At 45.5% G+C, this 24,204-nt stretch overlaps 1 protein-coding gene and 1 pseudogene across 2 annotated transcripts in view; both read left to right on the forward strand.

Annotated features, from left to right (window-relative positions):
- The window catches only part of RAPGEFL1 (Rap guanine nucleotide exchange factor like 1), a 113,770-nt gene that overhangs the window by 27,125 nt on the left and 62,441 nt on the right, over window positions 1-24,204 (forward strand). For both annotated transcript variants that reach the window (XR_013263580.1, XM_077459833.1), the window contains exon 2: window positions 11,758-11,836. Coding sequence is in view for 1 of the 2 variants with exons in the window: in XM_077459833.1 (XP_077315959.1) it covers window positions 11,758-11,836 (79 nt within the window). In the remaining variant the exon portion in view is untranslated. The remainder of the gene's footprint in view (window positions 1-11,757; window positions 11,837-24,204) is intronic.
- On the forward strand, window positions 17,642-17,760 carry LOC143937691 (5S ribosomal RNA; annotated as a pseudogene).

Consider the following 24,204-nt stretch of genomic DNA (forward strand, 5'->3'; position numbering starts at 1 on the left):
AGCACACCCCGATCGGCTCTCACTGCCATTGGCTGAAAGTGCAAGTTTTCCAGCATGCTTATCTGACAGAAGCCAGCCAAACGTCCAATGTCTCCCGACATTCAGCCCATGTGTACAGGGTTTAAGGGACGAGTGTTCTTGGTGGTGAGCCTTGGACTATAAAAACCTTAAAGAGGAAGTAAACCCTGATGAGTTTACTTCCTCTTTCATTCCCTGCAAAGCATAATGGACTACTATGCATCGCATAGTAGTCCATTATGTGTCACTTACCTGACACAGGAGCCAGCGATGTCACCGCTGTCCCCTGTAGTCCGCCGCATCCATCTTCTTGGTGGGGTCTCGCAGCTCCGCCGCTGTCATTCGGCGAAGCCGCGATGACGTCACTCCTGCGCATGCGCACGGGAGCCGACACGCACGGCAGCTCCGTCGTTGAGAATGCCGCGCTCAGTGCGCCTGCGCGCCGCTGTCTACGGTGCATGCGCCGTAGACAGCGGTGCCTGTTTTCGGGCAAATATCTCCTAAACCATATAGGTTTAGGAGATATTTCTTGGACCTACAGGTAAGCCTTAATCTAGGCTTACCTGTAGGTCAAAGTGGTTTGTAAGGGTTTACAACCACTTTAAGGGACAAGGGTTCCTGGTGGTGAGCCTTGGACTATAAAAACCTTAAGGGACAAGTGTTGCTGGCGGTGAGGTTGATTTTTGGTGTACCAGAAGTTGATGGACTATTTTGTTTGCTTTCCCAGTCTGAGTATAAGCTGATATGGTTATGAATTCTGAAGTATAGTATCTATGACTTTATTCTAATTTATATAGTAATCATGTACTAGTCAAAGAGAATTAAAGGTGGGCTATTCCCACCTTGATGTTTAAGTTCAGATCTGAGCACCGCTAGTGGTTTATATTGTTACTGATACCATCAGAGCCAGGTTGGAGAGATTGACCAGCATGCTGGCAAATCATTTGTTCCCAGTCTTACTGTACATTATCCCCTTTTCTGATAACGCCAATCCCAGTCTATAACTAGAACTGTCAGCACAATGAAAAAGTGTGAAGGACAGTAATTGGTAGCAGTCCATCAAATGTCATCTTACCGTGAGATGTAGATAGTTGCTGATTGGCTGGGGGGGGGGGGTTCTGCGCTTTGCAAATTTTTCATTCTGCTTATTAAATCTTCTTTGCTAGATTCACAGCAAGCAAGCTCGTATTGATCGATTTCACATGAAAGCTTTATTATTAAAGACTAGAGATTCTAGAGCCCTAGGACTGTACAGAACACTGAATCCTCTACATTAATACAGAACAGATTGTACAGCAGCAGGTTGAAGCAAGACGTGAAGTTCTACTGAACATCCCCTCCCCCCAATACCCACCCCCACCACATCACTCAAACGCAGCGCCTGTTCGCTCAACACATGTACCCCAGAATATTGAAAATAGGCTGCATAATGTAGAGAGGCGCTGGAACATTAGGGGGGCGCCGCCTATCACCCGTCACCCCCTGTCACCCCCTGCCCCAGTGCTTGCATGAATGTCATACAGAAGGCAGATTTAGTCTATTTACTAGAATAGAAACCAGTATTTATTGTACAGGTTAAATTATATGCTAGAGCCCCATTTTCATGTTGCCACTTGTTATACTGAGCTATTATTATGGTGGTTAGTGCAGAGCTGTGAGGCTCTATGAGTAGTGGGCCTGTCCTATTCTTTTACTAACAAGGTGCGTGGGCAGAAGGGACTGTCACTGTGTTTTGCTCTACCCAGAAACTGATGGAATAGAAAGATTTAACCTTTTCTTGGCTATAAATGCATGATTAGTCTGATTCAATGCATTACTGATGATTTTAGTGAATACTGACCCTTATTTAGAAATTGATGTGGACTGAGTGCTGTATTATGGACCGTGATCCACCTGCAGGATCACACGGTGTTGGGTGTCATAATGTACAGGGATCTCCTGATTCTAGGACAGGATCACACGGTGTTGGGTGTCATAATGTACAGGGATCTCCTGCTTGTTGATTATAGGACAGGATCACACGGTGCTGGGTGTCTATATAATGTACAGGGATCTCCTGCTTGTAGATTATAGGAGAGGATCACATGATGTTGGGTGTCTATATAGTAAACTGCAAACCTTCTTTTAGCAGAACAGGATCAGATTAGCTCTTGTGTATAGATTTTCTACCTTTTACTGGTCTGGAAATGCTCAGGTTCTTGCTCTCAGTAGATATATAGATATGTTAATTCATAGAGCACATTGTGTTATACAGGTACTAATTGGGCGTGCCGTACCGTAGCACATGTAAACATGCCAGGGCGCACACACAGGTATATTCTTGTGTTGCATAACTAAAGCTTTGGGAGTGTACAAGTAAATTGGGTCAAATTTGAACGTGTAAAGCATGTCCTATGATGAATGATAAACCATGGAGTAAATACTGTGGGAAGCATACCTCTGAGATTGAAGACAGACGCATTTTAACACCAAAAAAATGCCCTCGTTATTAAAATGTACAATCTCTTTTAGATCTCCTAGCAAGTGTATAGTGCAAGGGCATGCAATTGGATTGGATAATATAGATAGGACCTCATTTGACATAGTTTTGATAGATCTAATGCTGATTGTATGCAAATTGTATGGTCAATATTGTAGCATGTCCCCTGTAGTTTGTGTCCTTATCCCCTGCTACAGGATCACCCTACACGATTTTAGAGCGGATACTTGTTTATTTTACGTTATGGAAACTCACTGGTGGCACCATCATTTGGGCAAAAAGTTTTGATGGGATATGATGCCATCAGTATCCCAGGGAGAATAAATTAATTCATCTGAGGCTGGGTTCACACTTATGCGAATTGAATGCAGATTTTACTGCATCCAATTCGCATGACAGGAGAGTGTGACCAGCTCTCAGTGGAGCCAGTGATGTATCAAATAGTGTCCCCCATCGGATACTGTCCACCCTGTACTGCGCTTGCGCAGTATGGGGGACAAGTAGAAGCCGAACATCTCAGAAGATAAACGGCGCCTGCGCAGTGAGTCCAGGTTCAAGCCCCACCATCCAAGTGGACATAGAGTTAGAATAAAAAATAGCCGAACGAAGCGAGCACGCAAGGGGCCCTGTTTATATGAGCAACCGTATGTCCACTTGGATGGTGGAGCTTGCACCTGGACTCAGTGCGCAGGTGCCGTTCTTCTTCTGAGACTATCGGAGTCTCCTTGTCCTCCGTGCTGCGCAAGCGCTGCGCCTGCACAGTACGGGATGGACACCATTCGATAGGCGGACACTTTTTGTCAGAACACCGGTTCACACACCTCTGGTGGCCGAAGTCAGCTTTGGAACGGGGTCCTGTGCGTCTTTGGCTCTGAATCAACAGGTGCGAATTCAGACAGAAATTGGGACCTGATTCCCACCTGAAATGCAGAACAGGGACGCCCTGGACCCCCTTCTGTGAGCCCCTGGGAAGGGGGGCAAAGCAAAGAGACAGGGATATAGCGTTGTCACTCTGTGTATTTCAAAATGTGTTTTAACTTGCATTTTAAATACCTAAATTTACTATAAATTCTGTTACCATGTGAAATATATTTGAGATATTACTAATTAGGTTATACTCAAAAGCATATCTAAAACCAGTGTGTGTATATATGTGTGTGTGTGTATATATATGTATGTATGGATGTATGTATGTATGTATGTATATATATATATATATATATATATATATATATATATATATATATATATATATATATATATATATATATATATATATATATATATATATATATATATATATATAATTTTTATTTATTTTCATTTTGAGGACCTTTTTATATACATCATTCCCGGAACACGCTGACACTTTTAAAGTGGAAGTAAACCCTCCTATTGGTTTCAGCCAAGGAAGCTGCCATCTTGGCCTCCCTTTAATCTTTAACTGCCATGAAGCTTCACATGTGATCAGTTATGACACCAGCCATTGGATGGTTTGACAGTTTGGTTGAAAGCACAACCAATGTGACAGTTAAAGCGGAGGTCCACCCTAAAATGGACCTCCGCTCATCGGAATCCCCCTCCCCCTCCGGCGCCACAATCGGCACCTTTCAGGGGGGAGGGGGGTGCAGTTACCTGGATAATCCAGGTAACTGCACCCACTTCCGGGCTAGCTCTCTGCGGAAAGGGGCGTACGTTACGCCCCTTTCCGCAAGCGCCCGCCCCCTTCAGCAAGTGCCCCGCTGCCTGCTGGGAAACACACAGCTCCCAGAGGCAGCGGGGACCTTTTTGTTCTGTTGACTAGGGCTGCAACTAACGATTATTTTCATAATCGATTTGTTTCCATTAATCGGTGTGGTGTCATTTAGTTCAAGTTTTAAAAAAAGGCACTTTATGGTTAGGGAGCAAAATATCTAATTCACTCTGAGAATAACAGACAGAAGAGATATACTGTATATACTATTAGAGGAGATATACAGTGCCTTGTGAAAGTATTCGGCCCCCTTGAACTTTTCAACCTTTTGCCACATTTCAGGCTTCAAACATAAAGATATAAAATTTAAATTTTTTTGTGAAGAATCACCAACAAATGGGACACAAAATTGTGAAGTGGAACGAAATCTATTGGATATTTTAAACTTTTTTAGCAAATAAAAAACTGAAAAGTGGTGCGTGCAAAATTATTCGGCCCCTTTACTTTCAGTGCAGCAAACTCACTCCAGAAGTTCAGCGAGGATCTCTGAATGATCCAATGTTGTCCTAAATGACTGATGGTAATAAATAGAATCCACCTGTGTGTAATCAAGTCTCTGTATAAATGCACCTGCTCTGTGATAGTCTCAGGGTTCTGTTGAAAGCGCAGAGAGCATCATGAAGACCAAGGAACACACCAGGCAGGTCCGTAATACTGTTGAGAAGTTTAAAGCTGGATTTGGATACAAAAAGATTTCCCAAGCTTTAAACATCCCAAGGAGCACTGTGCAAGCGATCATTTTGAAATGGAAGGAGTATCAGACCACTGCAAATCTACCAAGACCTGGCCCGTCCCTCTAAACTTTCAGCTCAGACAAGGAGAAGACTGATCAGAGATGCAGCCAAGAGGCCCATGATCACTCTGGATGAACTGCAGAGAACTACAGCTGAGGTGGGAGAGTCTGTCCATAGGACAACAATCAGTCGTACACTGCACAAATCTGGCATTTATGGAAGAGTGTCAAGAAGAAAGCCATTTCTCAAAGATATCCATAAAAAGTCTTGTCTAAAGTTTGCCACAAGCCACCTGGGAGACACACCAAACATGTGGAAGAAGGTGCTCTGGTCAGATGAAACCAAAATCTAACTTTTTGCCCACAATGCAAAACGATATGTTTGGCGTAAAAGCAACACAGCTCATCACCCTCAACACACCATCCCCACTGTCAAACATGGTGGTGGCAGCAGCATCATGGTTTGGGCCTGCTTTTCTTCAGCAGGGACAGGGAAGATGGTTAGGCTCCATGCACGCTGAAGCTCAAAAAAGCTATTTCTGGACGCCAGATTGCTGGCAGAAAACGCTGGTTGAAAAACCTGCTTTTAACAGCGTTTTATACTAGCGTTAATGAGCGTTTTACAGCGTTAGCGTTAATGGGCGTTTTTTATAAAAATACAGAGGACACTCCAAAAATCCCACAATGCATTGAAAAATAGAATGCCGAACACTAATGAACGAGCGTTAACGAGCGTTTGTCGTTTTTTGCCGCTGAAAAACGGCACTTTGAACGCGAATTTCTGGCGTTCAGAAAAAAGCCCATAAACTTCACTGCTCATTAAAGCTGAAAAACGTCCATGTGTGCATGGACACATAGGCTAACATAGAGTGGAGTTTATGGGCTTTTACAAAAAACGCCCAAACTCCAATAAACTGCAGTTTATCAGCTTCAGTGTGCATGGAGCCTTAGGCTCCATGCACACTGAAGCTCAAAAAAGCTATTTCTGGACGCCAGATTGCTGGCAGAAAACGCTGGTTGAAAAACCTGCTTTTAACAGCGTTTTATACTAGCGTTAATGAGCGTTAATGAGCGTTTTACAGCGTTAGCGTTAATGGGCGTTTTTTATAAAAATACACAGAGGACACTCCAAAAATCCCACAATGCATTGAAAAATAGAATGCCGAACACTAATGAATGAGCGTTAATGAGCGTTTGTCGTTTTTTGCCGCTGAAAAACGGCACTTTGAACGCGAATTTCTGGCGTTCAGAAAAAAGCCCATAAACTCCACTGCTCATTAAAGCTAAAAAACGTCCATGTGTGCATGGACACATAGGCTAACATAGAGTGGAGTTTATGGGCTTTTACAAAAAACGCCCAAACTCCAATAAACTGCAGTTTATCAGCTTCAGTGTGCATGGAGCCTTAAAATTGAGGGGAAGATGGATGCAGCCAAATACAGGACCATTCTGGATGAAAACCTGTTGGAGTCTACAAAAGACCTGAAACTGGGACGGAGATTTATCTTCCAACAAGACAATGATCCCAAACATACAGCAAAATCTACAAAGGAATGGTTCACAAATAAACGTATCCAGGTGTTAGAATGGCCAAGTCAAAGTCCAGACCTGAATCCAATCGAGAATCTGTGGAAAGAGCTGAAAACTGCTGTTCACAAACGCTCTCCATCCAACCTCACTGAGCTCGAGCTGTTTTGCAAGGAAGAATGGGCAAGAATTTCAGTCTCTCGATGTGCAAAACTGATAGAGACATACCCCAAGCGACTTGCAGCTGTAATCTCAGCAAAAGGTGGCTCTACAAAGTATTAACGCAAGGGGGCCAAATAATTTTGCACGCCCCACTTTTCATTTTTTTATTAGTTAAAGTGGAGGTCCACCCTAAAATGGACCTTCCGCTCATCGGATTCCTCCCCCCCCTCCGGCGCCACAATTGGCACCTTTCAGGGGGGAGGGGGGTGCAGTTACCTGGATAATCCAGGTAACTGCACCCACTTCCGGGCTAGCTCTCTGCGGAAAGGGGCATACATTACCCCTTTCCGCAAGTGCCCGCCCCCTTCCGCAAGTGCCCCGCTGCCTGCTGGGAAACACACAGATCCCAGAGGCAGCGGGGACCGTCCTCATTGCGCGGCTCGCGCATGCGCAGTAGGGAACCGGGAAATGAAGACGAAAGGCTCCATTTCCTGATTCCCATACCCAAGATGGCGGCGGCAGCACTTGAGTGTCGATCTAGAGATCGGCTTCGGGTGCCGACATCGCGGGCGCGCTGGACAGGTAAGTGTCACTATTTTAAAAGTCAGCAGCTGCAGTATTTGTAGCTGCTGACTTAAAAAAAAAAAAAACGCAGAGTCCCGGCGGACTCCCGCTTTAAAAAAGTTTCAAAAATCCAATAGATTTCGTTCCACTTCACAATTGTGTCCCATTTGTTGGTGATTCTTCACAAAAAAATAAAAATGTTATATCTTTATGGTTGAAGCCTGAAATGTGGCAAAAGGTTGAAAAGTTCAAGTGGGCCGAATACTTTCGCAAGGCACTGTACTGTATATACTATTAGAGGGTGAATCTGGTAAATATCATCAGACTTAGAAATTTTATTTCCTTCAAAATAAAATGTATTTTAAGAACGTTCGTTCTATTTTCTAATCGTTAGTGGGGTCAAATTGACGTTCATTTTCAACCACAGTGACGGGAAAATTTGGAAATGGAAAACTTCTTGGTCAAATAAATTTTCAGACAGTGTATGTGGATTTCATTCAGAAATTACATTCATTTTAAAAACAGAATGTTAAAAACAAGTGAGAATTTCAAACATTCTTTCATTCAGCGAATGTACAAAGATTTTTCGTCTGAATATTCTCATCCGAAAATTGATCCGTGTGGCCAGAATAAGGCTCAGTACACACCTATGCAGTTTGCGTTTAATCTGTTTCTGTTATTTTTGCACACGTGATTTTGCTGAGATTTGCGTTTTTGCATATTTTTTGGGCCAATTTGTTGGGCAGAATAAAAAACACAAATTGCTGCAAAAACGCATTACATGCTTTTCTATTGAAGTATATTGAACCAAAAAAGAACAGTTTTTCGTGAACGTGTCCCATAGGAAATCGTATAAATGAACTGTAGTGCGTTTCTGCAAAAAACACATAGATGTGAACCAGGTCTAAGACGTTTCCTAACATAATGGGGTTAAAAAAACCTAAAATTAGCCCTTTATAGTACAAAAAAAAAGCAGATAATACTGTAAGGTGTTAATTTTTTTTTTTTTTTTTTACCCCATTATGTTACTGGCCGATTAATCGATTATGAAAATAGTAATCGATTTCATAATCTATTAGTTGTCGATTAATCAGCTCTTTCAGCCCTACTGTTGACCAATGTCATTGGGGCTGAAAGTGAAGAAAAGACCATAATTGCGAGTTGTCACCAGAACTGGAATATAGAGTGATATCCTCAAAAGGGGATACTTGTTATGGCAACAGCAGTCTAATGTGGGGTACACGCTATAAGAAAATCAGGCGAGCGATCTTTTGGAAAAAAAAATAATAATTTTTTCCCCTCAATGTTTCACAGCAAATGCGAACCGATGAACAGAAATTCCCGTACCACAAAGGCGCTTTTTTCTTTTTTTGTTTCTGATCATGCACAGTCTTTTCTGATTTTTCTTGTACGAAAACCGTACACATTGAACAAAAATTGTTCCTTCTGTTCCTGTATGAGAAAATTTTTGGAGTTTGTCCCTTTGGGAATTTTTGTACAAAAAGTTGGAATCGGCTGTCGAAAGTTGTGTACACACTATACGAAAATCGTATGAAAGTTCCTCAGACAAAAATGTTTGCCCGATTTTCTTATAGAGTGTACGAGCCTTAAAGAGGAAGTAAACCCTGATGAGTTTACTTCCTCTTTCATTCCCTGCAAAGGCAAAGCATAATGGACTACTATGCATCGCATAGTAGCCCATTATGTGTCACTTACCTGACACAGGAGCCAGCGAAGTCGCTGCTGTCCCCTGTAGTCCGCCGCATCCATCTTTTTGGTGGGGTCTCGCAGCTCCGCCGCTGTCATTTGGCGAAGCCGCGATGACGTCACTCCCGCGCATGCGCACGGGAGCCGACACGCGCGGCAGCTCCGTCGCTGAGAATGCCGCGCTCAGTGCGCCTGCGCGCCGCTGTCTACGGCGCATGCACCGTAGACAGCGGTGCCCGTTTTCGGGCAAATATCTCCTAAACCATATAGGTTTAGGAGATATTGCTTGGACCTACAGGTAAGACTTAATCTAGGCTTACCTGTAGGTCAAAGTGGTTTGTAAGGGTTTACAACCACTTTAATAGAGCGTTCCTCTCACTGTCCAGGAGCCTGCATGGTCTCTGTCAAGGAGCCTGCATGATCTGTACATGGCTACTTGGGTTCCATCTTACAGTCAAGGCTAATGTGCAGTGCAAGACCCCTTTCACATTGGGGCACTTTTCAAATGGCACCTGAAAAGCGATTCCCATGCCTCCACAGTGTTCAAGCCTGAGTGCTTTCACACTGGGGCAGTGCGCTTGCAGGATGGGGGAAAAAGACTTGCAAGCAGCATCTTTGGGGCGGTGTATACATTGCTCCCAAAACGCCCCGCCCATTGAAATAAATGGGCAGCGATGCCGAATCGCCTGCAAAGCGATTCAGCAGTGCTGCAACACGGCGCTTTTAAAACTTCGGCTACTAGCAGGGGTTAAAAGCGCCTTGCTAGTGGCTGAAAAGCGCTGCTTTTAACAGTGCTAAAGCGTCGCTAAAACTATAAACGCTTTACCGCCAACGCCGACACCGCCCCAGTGTGAAAGTACCCGTAGGTTATTGCTTTACAGGCCCTGATGAAGGGAGAGTGTTAAGCCTCTGAAACATATTGTAGTTTTTTGCTGCAGAAAAAAATCTTTTATGGAGTGTGCAAACTAGTGCGGCACTCATCCTTTTCAGGTCTTAGTAATTTGCAAGGATTCAGCAGGACACAATAGTGGTTGGTGTGTAGACTCCAAGACGCTACATAAAAAAATGCACACTACTTGCTGTATAACGTTACAACAAATACCTGCAAGGCTCAGAGCTCCTATACCGGGGGTCGGCAACCTCAGAGGTGGAGATCTACCTGAACAACATGGGAGAGTCAAAGATCACCGGACACATTGTCGCACAGTGTCGCCTTCTCACATCTGATTAAAACTCTATTGCCATACTACCGTGTCGCAATCGCATTCATTGCGTGGCAATTGTGGGTTTAAATCGGATGGTGAGGAGGCAACATATTGCCTCCTCACCAACTGTCAAACTCGGATCGCTTTTCAGGGGAGCAGCAGTGCCTGATGCACTTGTAAATTAACCTTTAGTTGCATTCGGCAGCAGCACCCTTAGGGCTTGTTCACACCACGGTTGAGTGGTTGGTGCATAACGCCCCCAATCTCCCTACCCCCCCCATTAGCTGCTGAGGCAGCAGCCAAAGGTGTACACATGTCACAGCAGGAATGAAGCCCCCCTGTTACTTTTGGTGGGTACCACCGCCTGGCGATTCAAGTACATGGGGCCACTCTGCAACTGCATCCTCCTTTGGGGTTAAAGCAGGTGGCGAGAAAGCAACGATGCTGGTTTTAACCCCTTGTTTGCTGTACTGCATGAGGTTGCAGGGCACTTGCAGAGTGGACTTATTCACTTGAATGGGTCTGTGCTTTGCAGGTGCTACACCCACCAACCATGACAGGGTGTATAATTCCTGCTGCGGTTGCGACGTGTGTACACCACTGGCCACTACAGCTAAAGGGGGTGTGGTTGGGGCATGTTTTACCACCCCCCAAACGGCAAATGTAAATGAACCCTTACTGTTCTGAATCCCCTAGAAGGCTGCTTTTATACTGATGTGCTGCGGTTTACCTGCACCGTTGGCGCAGCGCATCTGGAACTTTCCTGGGTTAGCTGCTCTTTGCCATAAACTTCTATTATATCCTGCAGGTGTGGTGCATTTTCTGAAAGTGCACCAAAACTCCTGCGTTCAGAAAGTGCACCAAACCCATAGGATATAATAATCTATGGATAAGCGCAGCAAGCCCGCGGGTTCAATGCACTGCACCCGCTGTGTGGGTAAAGCACAGCACATCAGTGTGAAATCAGCTTTATGCTATTATGCCCAGTGTCTTGCTTCACACTGACCTGAAGATCTTTTTTCCTGCTGCTGGCACCACTCTGGAGACCGCTAGTCGGGATAAGAGGTGGGGTGCATTTGTTATCACTCCACATGGGTCGGGAGCCGGCACTACTGAGGAGGCATTGGATTTTTGTAGCTCTTGCTTCTTACTACAGCTCCAACTTTACAAGAAGTCCCTCTGCATTGCACTCTGATGCTCTGGAATGGCGCGTCAGCAAGCCCAGACCATAATCTACCAGTCACCTGACCCTGCGGTCTACAAGTTGGGGATCCCCGTCCTACACCAATGGGACAGGAAGTGAAGGGAAATCTCCCTAATTGGACACATATAGCAACATATTCATAGCAATGAATGCATTGACCAATACATTGGTGGCTTCTAACATTTTAAAGCAATATAATTTTTTTTTATGTAAAAGCAGGATAATAGGGAAAGGTGGGAGAAGAACATGTTTGTGTTGCCTCTGTCCCTTCATAAAATACTGTAAAAAAAAAAAGAAGAAAATTACACCACTGATTGCTTGCTGTGAGAATACATTCACTTCTGTTTTTTTTCACAGGCTTGATTTTAATAATTCAAATTCATTATTTTTTTCCTTCTTCCCCAGAACTAGCATTGGACGATTTCATTCTCACCCATACTCTGTTTCTGCCTACGGATGAACTTCTTCACCAGTTACAACAATAATATCCTTCTTGTTTTATTCTGTACATGGAATTACTTTATTAGGCATGTGTTAGTGATTACCTGTTGTTTTAGGTTTGAAACTAAATTACAACTCCAACCTAAACTTTTTGTTTTGGGCAGAGGCTGGAAGGGACCCCTCTGAGGAGATTTGCAATCACTTAGGGACACAGGGATTCAGAGAGAAACGGTAGGACAGCCCAGTATAAACCTTCTTACAGTACCAAAGGGAATTGATGCTCAAAGTCAGTAATCCAACCATCTCTGTGGTTTCAGGTGCCTGCAGATATAGATCACCGATGCTTCCCAGATGGAAAGAGCAAACAAGTTGGCGGTGCTTTAAAGTGTTAGTAAACCAAAGTTGTGTTTCTGCAAGGAAAAGTTATAATGTGCAAGTACGCATCACATACTAGCACATTATGTGAAATTTGCCTTAAAAAGAAGCCATCACCCTGTCTTCCTCCTTTCTGTGTTGGCAGGCCCCGGTCCTTTGATTGGATGAGCCGCAGTGTTGTCACTCGTGCATGCACCCTGGAGCCGCTGTTCAAGGCACAGGGCTCTGAAGAAACCGCACGGTATGCCATTCTTTCAGAGCGTATGTGTTTGGTGATGTTACCGGCGGCTCCACAAGTTAATATATCCTAAGCAGTGCACATTTAGGAGAGATTTACTGTACCTATAGGTAATCCTTACTATAGGCAAAAAATTGTCCATTGGATTTTACTCCCACTTTAATGACATCAGCCTTTACAAAGCTTTAATATTGCAGGGCTAGATCACAATAGCGTTCACCTGGACCAAACCTCATTTTCTTTAATCGTACTTAACGGGACACAGAGCCATAGTTATTTACTATGTGGGTTATAGTCCACCTTCAGGTGCTGGACACTGGCACACCCTAAACAGGAAGTTGCCTCCCTATATAACCCCTCCCACTACTGGGAGTATCTGTTTTTTTTTCGTCAGTGTCTAAGGTGTTGGTCACGAGTGAAGATGTGCTGTGCTGAGCTCCCCTGGAACAATCTTTTCTGGAGCTAGCTATGCAGCCAGATCCATTCAAAGTGTCTTTTAGGCCGATATTAATGGTACCCGGGCCTCGTATCTGAAGAAACTAGGTTTTGCCTGTAACGCTTCTGTTTTTAGAGAGCTGGACCCCGGGAACCAGTTCTTTTGGTATTCAGGCCATAAAGTTTTACTGGCAGGGCCCTTTTTTTTCAGGTCCAGGATTGTGGGTTTACCAAAGGTCCCCGATTCCTAAAGGTTTGTTAATGGAACCCACCGTGAAGGGTGAAGATTGGGTCTGTTGGTTTTACCACAGAAAATCCAGCGGCAGGAAAGGTAAGTGGAGTTTTTCTAAGGAATTTTTACATTTTCTTATGAAATGTCTCCTTTAAAGTAAATGTCTTGCCTAAGTGTCACCACTTCTCATGCTTTGCTCAGTCACGCTGTGTCACAGAAGTAGCAGAATTTTTTCCTCGTGCTAGCAGGCAGACCTCTGGTAAGTTTGGGGGGGTTTTGCTTCCTCCAGACACCCCCACCTGAGCTGAACTCTTCCCCTCTTCAAGAGGCTGAGTATAACGGAGAACTAAAAACGATCGGCAATGCAGTTTTCTTTCACCGCCTCTACACAGCGGCAGCTTCCGGGTCTTCTCCACGACCTCCCTCCCTCACTCAGCTGATCCCGTTTGGATCGAAGGCCCGTGCTTGGGCGGGAAAAATCCTTTTTTTTTTTTTGTTTTTTTTTTTTAAAGAGGGGGTACGATGCGATGGTGGGGCTTAGCTAGCGCAGCATTTGCATCCTCCAACAAGGAAGTGTGTTTAAAAAAATAAAATAAAAAAAACTCTATTTTATGCTGGCTGCAAAATTGTCAGAGAGACATAAGAGCAAAGAAGAGCATGAAAGAGGTTTTGGTGATACAGGCATTTCCTATTTGACACATTTACATCAGGCTGAGCATTAATAGCAGCAGCAGTAGCTGGACTATTGCCCAAGCAGTGGATGCGATTCCTTCTGGTAGTACCTTTTGCTTTGCGCATCAGGCTATGGTCAGAAGGGAGGGTTGAAAAACACCCCAAAAAAGAGCTAAAAGGGTCTCCCTCAAGCTCTGGAAAGCCTACTCTTCTCTACAAATGGCATCATCCCCTGAGAGGGGGTGGCTGGTCAGAGTGAGCATCAGGGCCATGAAATGTCTGCAACTATTTTTAACACTGCAGCCCCTGTTTATTTTATAATAAAAAAAAAAAAAAGTTTAGCAACTTTAATCGTATCCCAGTGTGGGTTAACATGCGATAGGTTCTCTTCCATTACCCAGGACCCTCAAACTTTTTTTTTTTTTTTTTCACCCCTCCTAAAAAGTTTTCACACTTTATCCTATGGTGGAGAAAATTCAGTAGGTTATACCAGCAATTAACGCTGCTATATCCTCTGTGAATAAGTTTGACTTGTCCAGCACACAATGCTCAGATGCTTAGGAATAAAAAGCAACTAAACAAATCATATTGGCAGATTGAGTGTCTCAGGCTGAGCTGACAGTAATTGCTTAATCATTGAGACACCAGTTTAACCACTTAATAACCGGCCTATAGCCGATTAACGGCTATAGGTCGGTTTGCTATCTCTGAGAGGCCGTTAATTAACGGCCTCCCGGAGAATCGTTCGTGCGCGCCCCCTGGGGCGCGCACGCCGGAACATCCGTGCTCGCCGAGTTCACGGGACCCGGCGCAACACGGATCGCGGTAAAGGACCAATGGCAGCGGTCCTTTACCACGTGATCGCTCCGTCCAATGACGGAGCGATCACAAATGTAAACAATTCGGCTTGCCGGGTCAAGCTAAGGTCATCAGTCTCCTCTCCTCACACCGATGCAGCGTGAGAGGAGAGGAGAACATTCCAGTGAAAATAAAAAATAACCGTGAGTGCCCAGCAGTGCCCAAATAGTGCCACAACAGTGCCAGAACAGTGCCAGAACAGTGCCAGACCAGTGCCATCTATCACCTGTGCCACATCTGTGCCACCTGTGCGACCTGTGCCACCTTTGCCACCTCTGTGCCACCTCTGTGCCACCTCTGTGCCAGCAGAGCCACCCCAGTGCATACCAGTGCATACCAGTGCCACTACAGTGCATACCAGTGCCATACCAGTGCCACACCAGTGCCACACCAGTGCCACCAGTGCCACACCAGTGCCACCTGTGCCCATCAGTGCCACCTGTGCCCATCAGTGCCACCTGTGCCCATCAGTGCCATCTGTGCCCATCAGTGCTCATCTGCGCCACTGCAGTGCCACATCAGTGCCGTCTGTGCCCACCAGTGCCGTCTGTGCCCACCAGTGCCGCCTGTGCCCACCAGTGCCGCCTGTGCCCACCAGTGCCGCCTGTGCCCACCAGTGCCGCCTGTGCCCACCAGTGCCATCTGTGTGCTAATCAGTGCCACCAGAGCCACACCAGTGCCACCAAAGTCACTATAGTGCCCATCAGTGCCACCTGTGCCCATCAGTGCCACCTGCGCCCATCAGTGCCACCTGCGCCCATCAGTGCCACCTGTGCCACTGCAGTGCCCCATCAGTGCCGCCTGTGTCCATCAGTGGCGCCTGTGTCCATCAGTGCCCACCTGTGCCCATCAGTGCCCACCTGGGTGTTAGCTTTCCAAAATGGGGTCACTTTGTGGGCGTTTCCATTGTCCTGGTGCTCCAGGGCCTTCATAAGTGTAATAGGTGGTTGAGGTATTAGATGTGTAATTTATGCTCCTAGAACGCCTGAAGTTGCTACTTCAATGTTGGACTTGTGTATGTGGCCAGGCTGTGTAAAAGTCTAACACATGTGGTATCACCGTACTCAGGAGGAGCAGCAGAATGTATTTTGGGGTTTCATTTGTGGAATGTATATGCCGTGTGAGAGAAATAGCCTGGTAAAATGACAATTTGGTGTGAAAAAAAATTAAAATAAAAAAAATCTTTATTTTGCAAAGAATTGTGGGAAAAAATTACAACTTCAAAAAACTAACCGTGCCACGTACTAAATACCTTGGAATGTCTACTTTCCAAAAAGGGGTCATTTGGGGGGTTTTTGTACATTACTGGCTTGTTAGGGTCTCCAGAAATGAGATAGACTGTCAGTACATCAGCTGTGATCAAATTGATACATTTTCAGTGATTGGCACCATAGCTTGTAGACCCTATAACTTTCACGCAGAATAAATAATATCCACTAATTTGGGTTATTTTTACTAAAGACATTTAGCAGTATACATTTTTGGCCAAATTTATGAAGAAAAATTACTTATTTGCAAAAAATTTTAATAGAAATGAAGAAAAATGCTTTTTTTTACAAAATTTTCGGTATTTTTTCATTAATAGCACAAAAAATAAAAAACGCAGAGGTGATCAAATACCACCAAAAGAAAGCTCTATTTGTGGGAAAAAAAGGACGAAAATTTCAGATGGGTACAGTGTTGCATGACCGAGTAATTGTCATTCAAATTGTGAGAGCACTGAAAGCTGAAAATTGGTCTGGTTATTAAGGGTGTTTAAGTGCCCAGTGGTCAAGTGGTTAAACAGGTGTTCAAGGTTAACCTGCTCAACAGGCCCAGGAGGCAGCTTTATGTTTGCAATAGTTGCTATGAGAGATTCTATCCTTCAGGCCTTGCGCCCTTTGCTAAGCGCCTTGTAAGAAGCTCCTGGCTAATGTTCCTTTTTGCAGTGAAACGGCTATTTGTGGATGTTTTGGATAATACACCCCAAAAAATTCTAGTGGAAAGCAACCCCTTTGTCATTTAAGAAAAGGAGTAAATGTATTTTCGTCTTAAAGCTCCTTCTCCTGTGCCAGAGGCATCGGCCTCCAGGCAGTCATGGCGGATTCCACCGTCAGGTTCAATCGAATAGGGGGAATTCTTCTGCAGTTCTCAAGAATCTGGCAGGAAGAGTGTCAAGGCGAATGGGGGACTTCCTCAATAGCTCCAGGATACAAACGTTTCTGCGGATCCAAAGAAAAAGAAAAAAGTGATTATGGGGTCCCCATGTAAGAACAGAGGTTGGAGTTTTTCAAACCTCTTCTTCTTTTTTTTATTTTTTTTTTTTCCACAGTGCCAAATCTGAATGGACATTCTGGATCTCAAAAATCTAAATTCAGTTCCTGACTATAACCACTCTTTTTTTCATATGGCGTCAATCCAAATCAGTTATCTCCATCCTACAAGGAGGAGAACTTCTGGCGTCAATCGGCATCAAAGATGTATACCTTCATATGCCCATTTCCTCGCTCACTAGTAATATCTACTTTCAAGGTGGAAAATCTTCAATTTCAGTACGAAACTCTGCTTTCCGGTCCAGCTACTGCACCTTGAGTGTTTACAAAGGTTCTGACCCTCTTCTAGCCAGATTAAGGGCCCTAGGTATAACGATTATGGTTTACCTAGTCGCTCTGTTCTTGATAGACCAGTTGGTTGCCCGCTTAGACCAAAGTATGGTCACCACATTCAACTACCTGGAATATCTAGGTCAAATTCTCGACCTAGGAGAATTCTTTAAAACCATGAAGAAGGCTAAAATACTTGGGTCCGATCATAGGTACACCTAGAAAAGGGTATTTTTACCCCAGGCAAAGATCAGCGCCATAAAGGAACTGATTTAGGTGGTCAAAACAAGATGAATTTCTTCTATTCAACTTTGCATGAGGTTGTTGGGAAAGATGGTGGCTTCATTCGAGGCCATTCCTTATGCTCAGTTTTATTCAAGACTTCTGCAAAACGGTATCCTATCGTCTTGGAAAAAAGGGTTTGAGCTCTACATTCCTAATGGGTCTGACTCCAAAGCCTACGTCCTCATCACCCTGATGGCGCCCGATCTCATCTGATCTTGGCGGCTAAGCAGGGTCGGGCCTGGTTAGTACCCGGATGAGAGACCACCTGGAAATACCAGGTGCTGTAGGCTGGGTGTGCCGGAGCCTCAGTTTATGGTTATTATCCAAAAGTCTACTAAGGGAAAAAGCCTTCCTTCAGTTACCTGGGAAGTGGTAACAACATATGCCAACCTTTTTTGTTTAGGTTGGGGAACAGTCCTGGAAGAGGCAACTGTCCAAGAGAAGTGGCCCAGATCAGAAATGGCCTTGCCCATTAACATTTTTAGAAACTCAGGCAGGGCTCTTGGTCCTGAGGGCCTGAACGTTCAGTTTACAGTATTGTCCTGCCAGAATTCAATCCGACAATGCCACAGCAATGGCCCATAATAATCCCTAAGGGGGCACAAGAAGTTGTGCCGCCCAGAGAAATGTTAATCATATCCTATCTTGGGCAGAAAGCAATGTACTTTGCCTATCGGCAGTCTTCATCTTCTAGGAATAGAAAATTGGCAGGATTGAGTCTCCAGCAGTTGTTCCTGGGAGAATGGTTCCTTCACCCCGATATCTTCCTGTCAAATGGGGGATCCCAGACATAGATCTGTTTGCGTCCAGGTTCAACAAAGAAATCGTCAACTTTGTGTCAAGAACAAAGGATCTGCTAGCATGCGGAACAGATGCCTTTGCTATTCCCGTGGAATTGGTTCTCACTGATTTTATGCATTCCCTCCTATTCTGCCTGCGTCCACGACTTCTTTGCAGGATCAAGCAAGAAGGGAAGTTGTTGCTTCTTGTGGCCCCCAGCGGGCCCCAGGAAATCTTGGTATGCAGAGATCGTAAAGATGGCATCACGGCCAGACCTTCTCTCGCAAGGTCCGGTGTTCCATCCTACTTAACAAACGCTAAATTTAATGGTATGGCTATTGAGACCCACACTCTGAAGAAGCGTGGGCTGTCCTTTCATCATAAAGCTTTGTGAGACAGATGTCATTGAAGTGTGGTCAACTTGTTTGTCTCCTAACCCTTTCTTTTCCTAGTATGCCTTCATTTTATGCTACTGTCCGAGGAGGATAGACATATTTTTTGCTAACTACTTTATATATTTTCTTCAATCCTGTTCCTGCTACATAGCTGCAGAGCTGGTTTCTCCACAGAACTATCCATATGGGTGCTTTCTAAGGCTTACTTTGGAGTACTGTATCCTGGACTGGACATGCGGGCTAGCTTGGAATGTGACCTTCGGGCACTGGGCTCTGCATTACAGTGCTTTCCAGATGTGAGTGTACTTTTAGCTGCAGAGCATTCTCCAGGTTCAGAGCTGTGGCACAGCCCCAGCTGTGATCCCGTCTATGAAAACTTGCCGTGTGTGTGTGTAGGCCACGGTGGCTGAGTAAGTGGTACCTCCTAGTTACTAGGACCACTGGGCACCATGTAAAATTCATGCTTTCCATCAGTTTTACGACAGAAGGAATTATTGCTGAGGGATTGAGCTCCGATTCCCTCCACTGAGTGGAGTGTTGCTCATGTGTGCATAATCCTAGAGCTCTTTCTAGTTCCATCAGTGCTGAGGAAGCAACCACTGGCTACTGTTCCTGACTGCAAGCAATGCATGGAAATCGGTTTCTGCAACCTGTCTACAGTGACTTGGTCACCTTTTGGCTGTCTGGCCCTCTCCTGCTACCAACAGCCTGATTCATGAGTATTCAAGCCATTACCGTGTGTTACGTTGCCTGCACCTGTGTTGGATCCTGGACACATAGGGAACAGTCCCGCTTTCCTGGGTGCTTCCAGCTTATGATACACTAACGATCATGGTACTGCCTGCAATGTACCCACTGAGAATATGGCAGTCTGCTAGAGTCTTTGCCATATTTTGAGTCTTTACTGGCTCTGTCGGACATGGCCTCTCCTCGACTCTATCCCGGGAGGATTTCACCACAGTCATACAGGATTTTAAGGGCCAAATAGCACATTTGACTGCTGGCTCTGACCATAAAGCTTGTTCTTCTACAACTTCCCTGCCGAGTATATCTGATGCCTTGTTTGATCTTCCTGAGGAGTTATCGGCTTCTGAGCCTTCAGCCACGGAGACTCTAACATTGAGGTCCTTAATAACCCCTAATCTGAGGAGACACAGACCCCTGCCGTTACTCCCAAACTAGAGACCATCTTGGCTCTTTATGACACCAGAGAATCTTCCTACTTCTTTTTGAGTCCCTTTAATGAGCTAGAAAGAATATGGGATTATTGTAGAATACATTTCTTTGAGTTAATTTAGGGACACAGGTCCCACCCCTCTGTCTTTAAAAAATGGACAGCTCAGGTCTGAGTCGCTGTAATAAAAATCCAATGTTAGTACAGTGATCTCCCCTGCTGTGCTATTGTGTTCTGAAAGGGGAGCTCCGCCCCCCGCCAGAACACTCCAGTCAGCGCTCTCAGCCAGTGGCCGAGAGTGCTGATCGGGAGACAGCCGACAGACCTTTTCGGTCATGACCCATTAGACAGAAGTTGGCTGAACGGCTTCTGTTGGACTGACCCCACCACACACGTGCTGAATGTCAGCCAGTTTCTATTGAACTGGCTGATGCCGCCTGCCGTTCGGCCTAGGCTTAAGGCATGTTGGTGGGTTATCCTTGGCTAGCCCAAAGTGGTTTTTGTTCGCCAGTGTCCAGTCTTCCTATGGGTGGCAGCAAACCTGAAAATCCTTTAGGCGAAAGAGTAAGACACATGATCCCCCATGCTTGAAACGAATGGGTATTACCCATCACTTGTAGCTGAATGGAGCGGTGAGGTAATATGTGCTGCTGGGGAGAGTGGCATTGAAAATTAATGTTTTGCTTTGTCTTGCAAAGACCAGCACAGGTTCGCTTTAAGAACTGTTGATATAGTGTACAGCTTAATGGGTAAGCTAATACACTAATTGGATTCTACCTAAAAAAAAAAAAAATAATGCAATTAAGGCGTGAGCGTCTGTTTTTTATAATTGCTGAAGTGACGTCTGCTTGTAAACTCCAACAAAACAGCCAGAACGGAAGTAAATGGTTTTGTGCAATTTTGTAAAAAGCTTTGGATTATGTTGGAGCTAGTAAACTTGGATAGTAAATATTCTACACCACACAAAATCTTAAAGTAATAAGAATGTCAGGTTATACCATACTCTTCGGGCAGTACAATGGGCCTAACCTATTTTGGAAACATACAGTGGATCTAAAAAGTCTACACATCCTTGTTAAAATGTCCAGGTTTAAAAAAAAAAAAAGAAAAAAAAAATAATTTCAGATTTTTTTTTTTTTTTTCCACCTTTTTTGTGACCTATAAGCCGTACAACTCGGACAACAAACTGAAATCTTTTGGGTGAAGGGAAGTAAATAAAATTTTAAAAATCTGGTTGCATAAGTGTGCACACCCTTAAACTAATACTTTGTTGAAGCACCTTTTGAATTTATTACAGCGCTCAGTCTTTTTGGGTAAGAGTCTATTAGCATGGCACATCTTGACTTGGTAATATTTGCCCACTCTTCTTTGCAAAAACGCTACAAATCTGTCAGATTGCACTCCTGTGCACAACTCTCTTCAGATCACCCCACAGATTTTTAATTGGATTCAGGTCTGGGCTCTGGCTGGGCCATTCTAAACTTTAATCATCTTGTTTTGGTGAAGCCATTTCTTAGTTGATTTGGGTCGTTGTCATGCTGAAAGATGAAGTTTCTCTTCATGTTCAGCTTTCTAGCTGAAGCCTGAAAATTTTATGCCAATAGTAACTGGTATTTGGAACTGTTCATAGTTTCCTTTACCTTGACTAAGGCCCCTGTTCCAGCTGAAGAAAAACAGCCCCAAAGCATGATGCTGCCACCACCATGCTTCACCGTGGGTATGGTGTTCTTTTGGTGATGTGCAGTGTTGTTTTTGCGCCAACCATATCTGTTGGAATTATGGACAATAAGTTCAACCTTGTTTTCATCAGACCATAACACAATTTCCCGCATGCTTTTGGGAGACTTCAGATGTGTTTTTGCAAAATGCTGACTGATACCTTTTTTTATTTTTGTAATTCCTTTATTTAATGCCAGAAAAAATAACAGGCGCATGGACAACTTCAATAAAACATACAGAATTCCAAAACATAAACCTTTTCGGTAGCACCCGGGTGGGAGATATAGGGACCACCCCCAACAGAAACTGAAACTAAACATAGAAGCATACCCGAACAGGGGGCTATAATTCCCCTCTAAGACCTCTGAGACCAAATGAGCAATCTGACCCCACCCAGGTGAGCGGTAATCATCACATGGCCATGCATTACAGTGAGAAGCACGGATTTTGTTATTTTATAAAGAAAGGGAAAAGGAGGGAGATGGGTGATGGGCCGGGCCCCTAGCGGGCAGCACATACATTGTTAAAGACTGGTCATTCCCGGGGGAGCCCGCAACCCACCACATCCTGTATGGGCTAGTCGGCAAAATCTAACCATGAAAGAAAAAGGACTGAGGAAGTGAAGGGATGAAGGGGAAAGGGGTTACGGAAGAAAGGGACTACAGGGGGGGAGACAGAGGGGGGAGGGGGGGCCCGAGAGAAGGGAAAAGAGAGCAAGACAGAGAGACAGACCAGATAGAAGAGGCAAAGAAGAGACTCCAGGCAGGATGAAGCAAAAGAGCCAAACACGGAAGAGCAGAATAATGACCGTGGGCGACCCCAAGCCGCGGGGGGGGGGCAGAAGCCAGCATACAGCGATCCTCTCTCAACGGGCAGCTAACGCGGCCACCCGGAGGTAGGCCTCAGTGTAGGTGAAATGTTGCCAAGGTCTCCAAGTCTCACGAAAGGCCTCCTCCTTATTGTGAAGTGTCGCTGTGAGGTCTGCCATATCTCTTAATTCGTTCACTTTAGAGAACCATAAAGCCAAGGCCGGCGGGTTCTCCGATCTCCAGCACAAAGGGATACAGGCTTTAGCCGCATTCAGCAGTTGAATAGTCAAAGAGTTCCTATACTTTTTGATGGATCGCTCCGACAGGTGCAACAAGCAGGCCGCAGGGTCTCTCTCCAGGGAGTCACCCGTCAGATGACCAATCGTGTCGATCACCCCGCGCCAGAAGGGGACCAGCTTGGGACAGGCCCAAAAGACATGCAACATGGTTCCCTCCGCCTCCCCACAGCGCCAGCAACAGGCAGGCACCTGGGGGAAGATGCGGTGGAGAACGGATGGGACCCTATACCATCTAGAGGTGATTTTGTAGCACGTCTCCTGAACCTGTGTAGCCATAGAGGATTTCTGCGCAAAATTAAGGATCTTCTGCCGTTGATCTGGAGCAAAGTGGGTGCAGAGCTCCGCCTCCCACTTGGCCACGAATGGGGGGGCATACCCCTCAGCCGGACGAATCGGGGCAGAGTAGAGGAGCGAGAGGCAGTGCCGCACCGGTTTCCCCCGATGACAAATCCGCTCTAATTCCGTGAGGGGGCGAGAGATACCCGGCGTCCGCAAACGGTTACGTAAGAAATTCCGCAATTGCAGGCCGCTCCAAAAGTCCAGTGGAGGGTCCACCGCTCGTGGCCCCGCCTCCGAGGCGAGTCGACCATCCGGGCCTATAAAGTCACACAACCGCCGCCTGTCGCCCATCTGCAGACGACGAAAGCAGGGACTCTGGAGGCCCGGTACAAAGTCCGGGTTACCCAGAACTGGCACCATAGGGGAGGGCACCGGGGACACCGACGAGTTCCCAAAGGCCTCCCTTATCACCCGCAGGGTACCCCCCAGTGTGGGGTGATCCAAAATAGCCCTTGGCAGGGGCGCTGATAGCCAGGGCCTGCTTCCAATCGTGCCCCCAGAGTCCTCCCCCTCCATGGCCACCCAATGCTTCGCCCCCTCATGACAATGCCAGTCCACCAACCTGGTCAGATGAACCGCCCTGTAATATGCCCTCACGTCTGGAAGACCAACTCCACCCCTGTGCTTAGGCAGGTGCAGAAGCTGTAATCTAAGACGTGGTCTCCGGTGCGACCAGATAAAAGCACGGAACAGGGAATCTATCCATTTGAAAAAGGTGGGAGGGAGGTAAATGGGCAATGCCTGCAACAGGTACAAAATTTTTGGCAACAGAGTCATCTTAAGTGCACTGCACCGGCCAAACCACGTCAGCGTTAGTGAATGCCCGTGCAGGAGATCTGCCCTTAAGCGGTCCACCAATGGCACAAAATTAGCTGTATATAGGGACGCCGGGTCAGGGGTAACATCAACACCGAGGTAGCGAATATGACTCGTAGCCCACCTCAGCGGGTATGCCCCCCGTAAACGTTGAACCACATCTCCCCCCACCGTGATGTTAAGGATGGAGGATTTAGCTAAATTTATTTGGAAAAGGGAGAGAGAGCCATACTCCGCCAAAGAGGACAGCAGAGTAGGCAGTGACGTAAGGGGATCCGTTAAAAAGAAAATGAGGTCATCTGCAAATGCGGCCACTTTATGGATACCCAACGCCTTCGCATAGCCAACAATGTCTGTATTTGACCGAATATGGCACAGAAGGGGCTCAAGAGACAAAATAAAA

The sequence above is a fragment of the Lithobates pipiens genome, unplaced genomic scaffold (genome assembly GCF_037356315.1).
Source record: "Lithobates pipiens isolate NorthernLeopardFrog02 unplaced genomic scaffold, aLitPip1_a1.2 Scaffold_28, whole genome shotgun sequence".
In the NCBI taxonomy this organism is placed as follows: domain Eukaryota; kingdom Metazoa; phylum Chordata; class Amphibia; order Anura; family Ranidae; genus Lithobates; species Lithobates pipiens.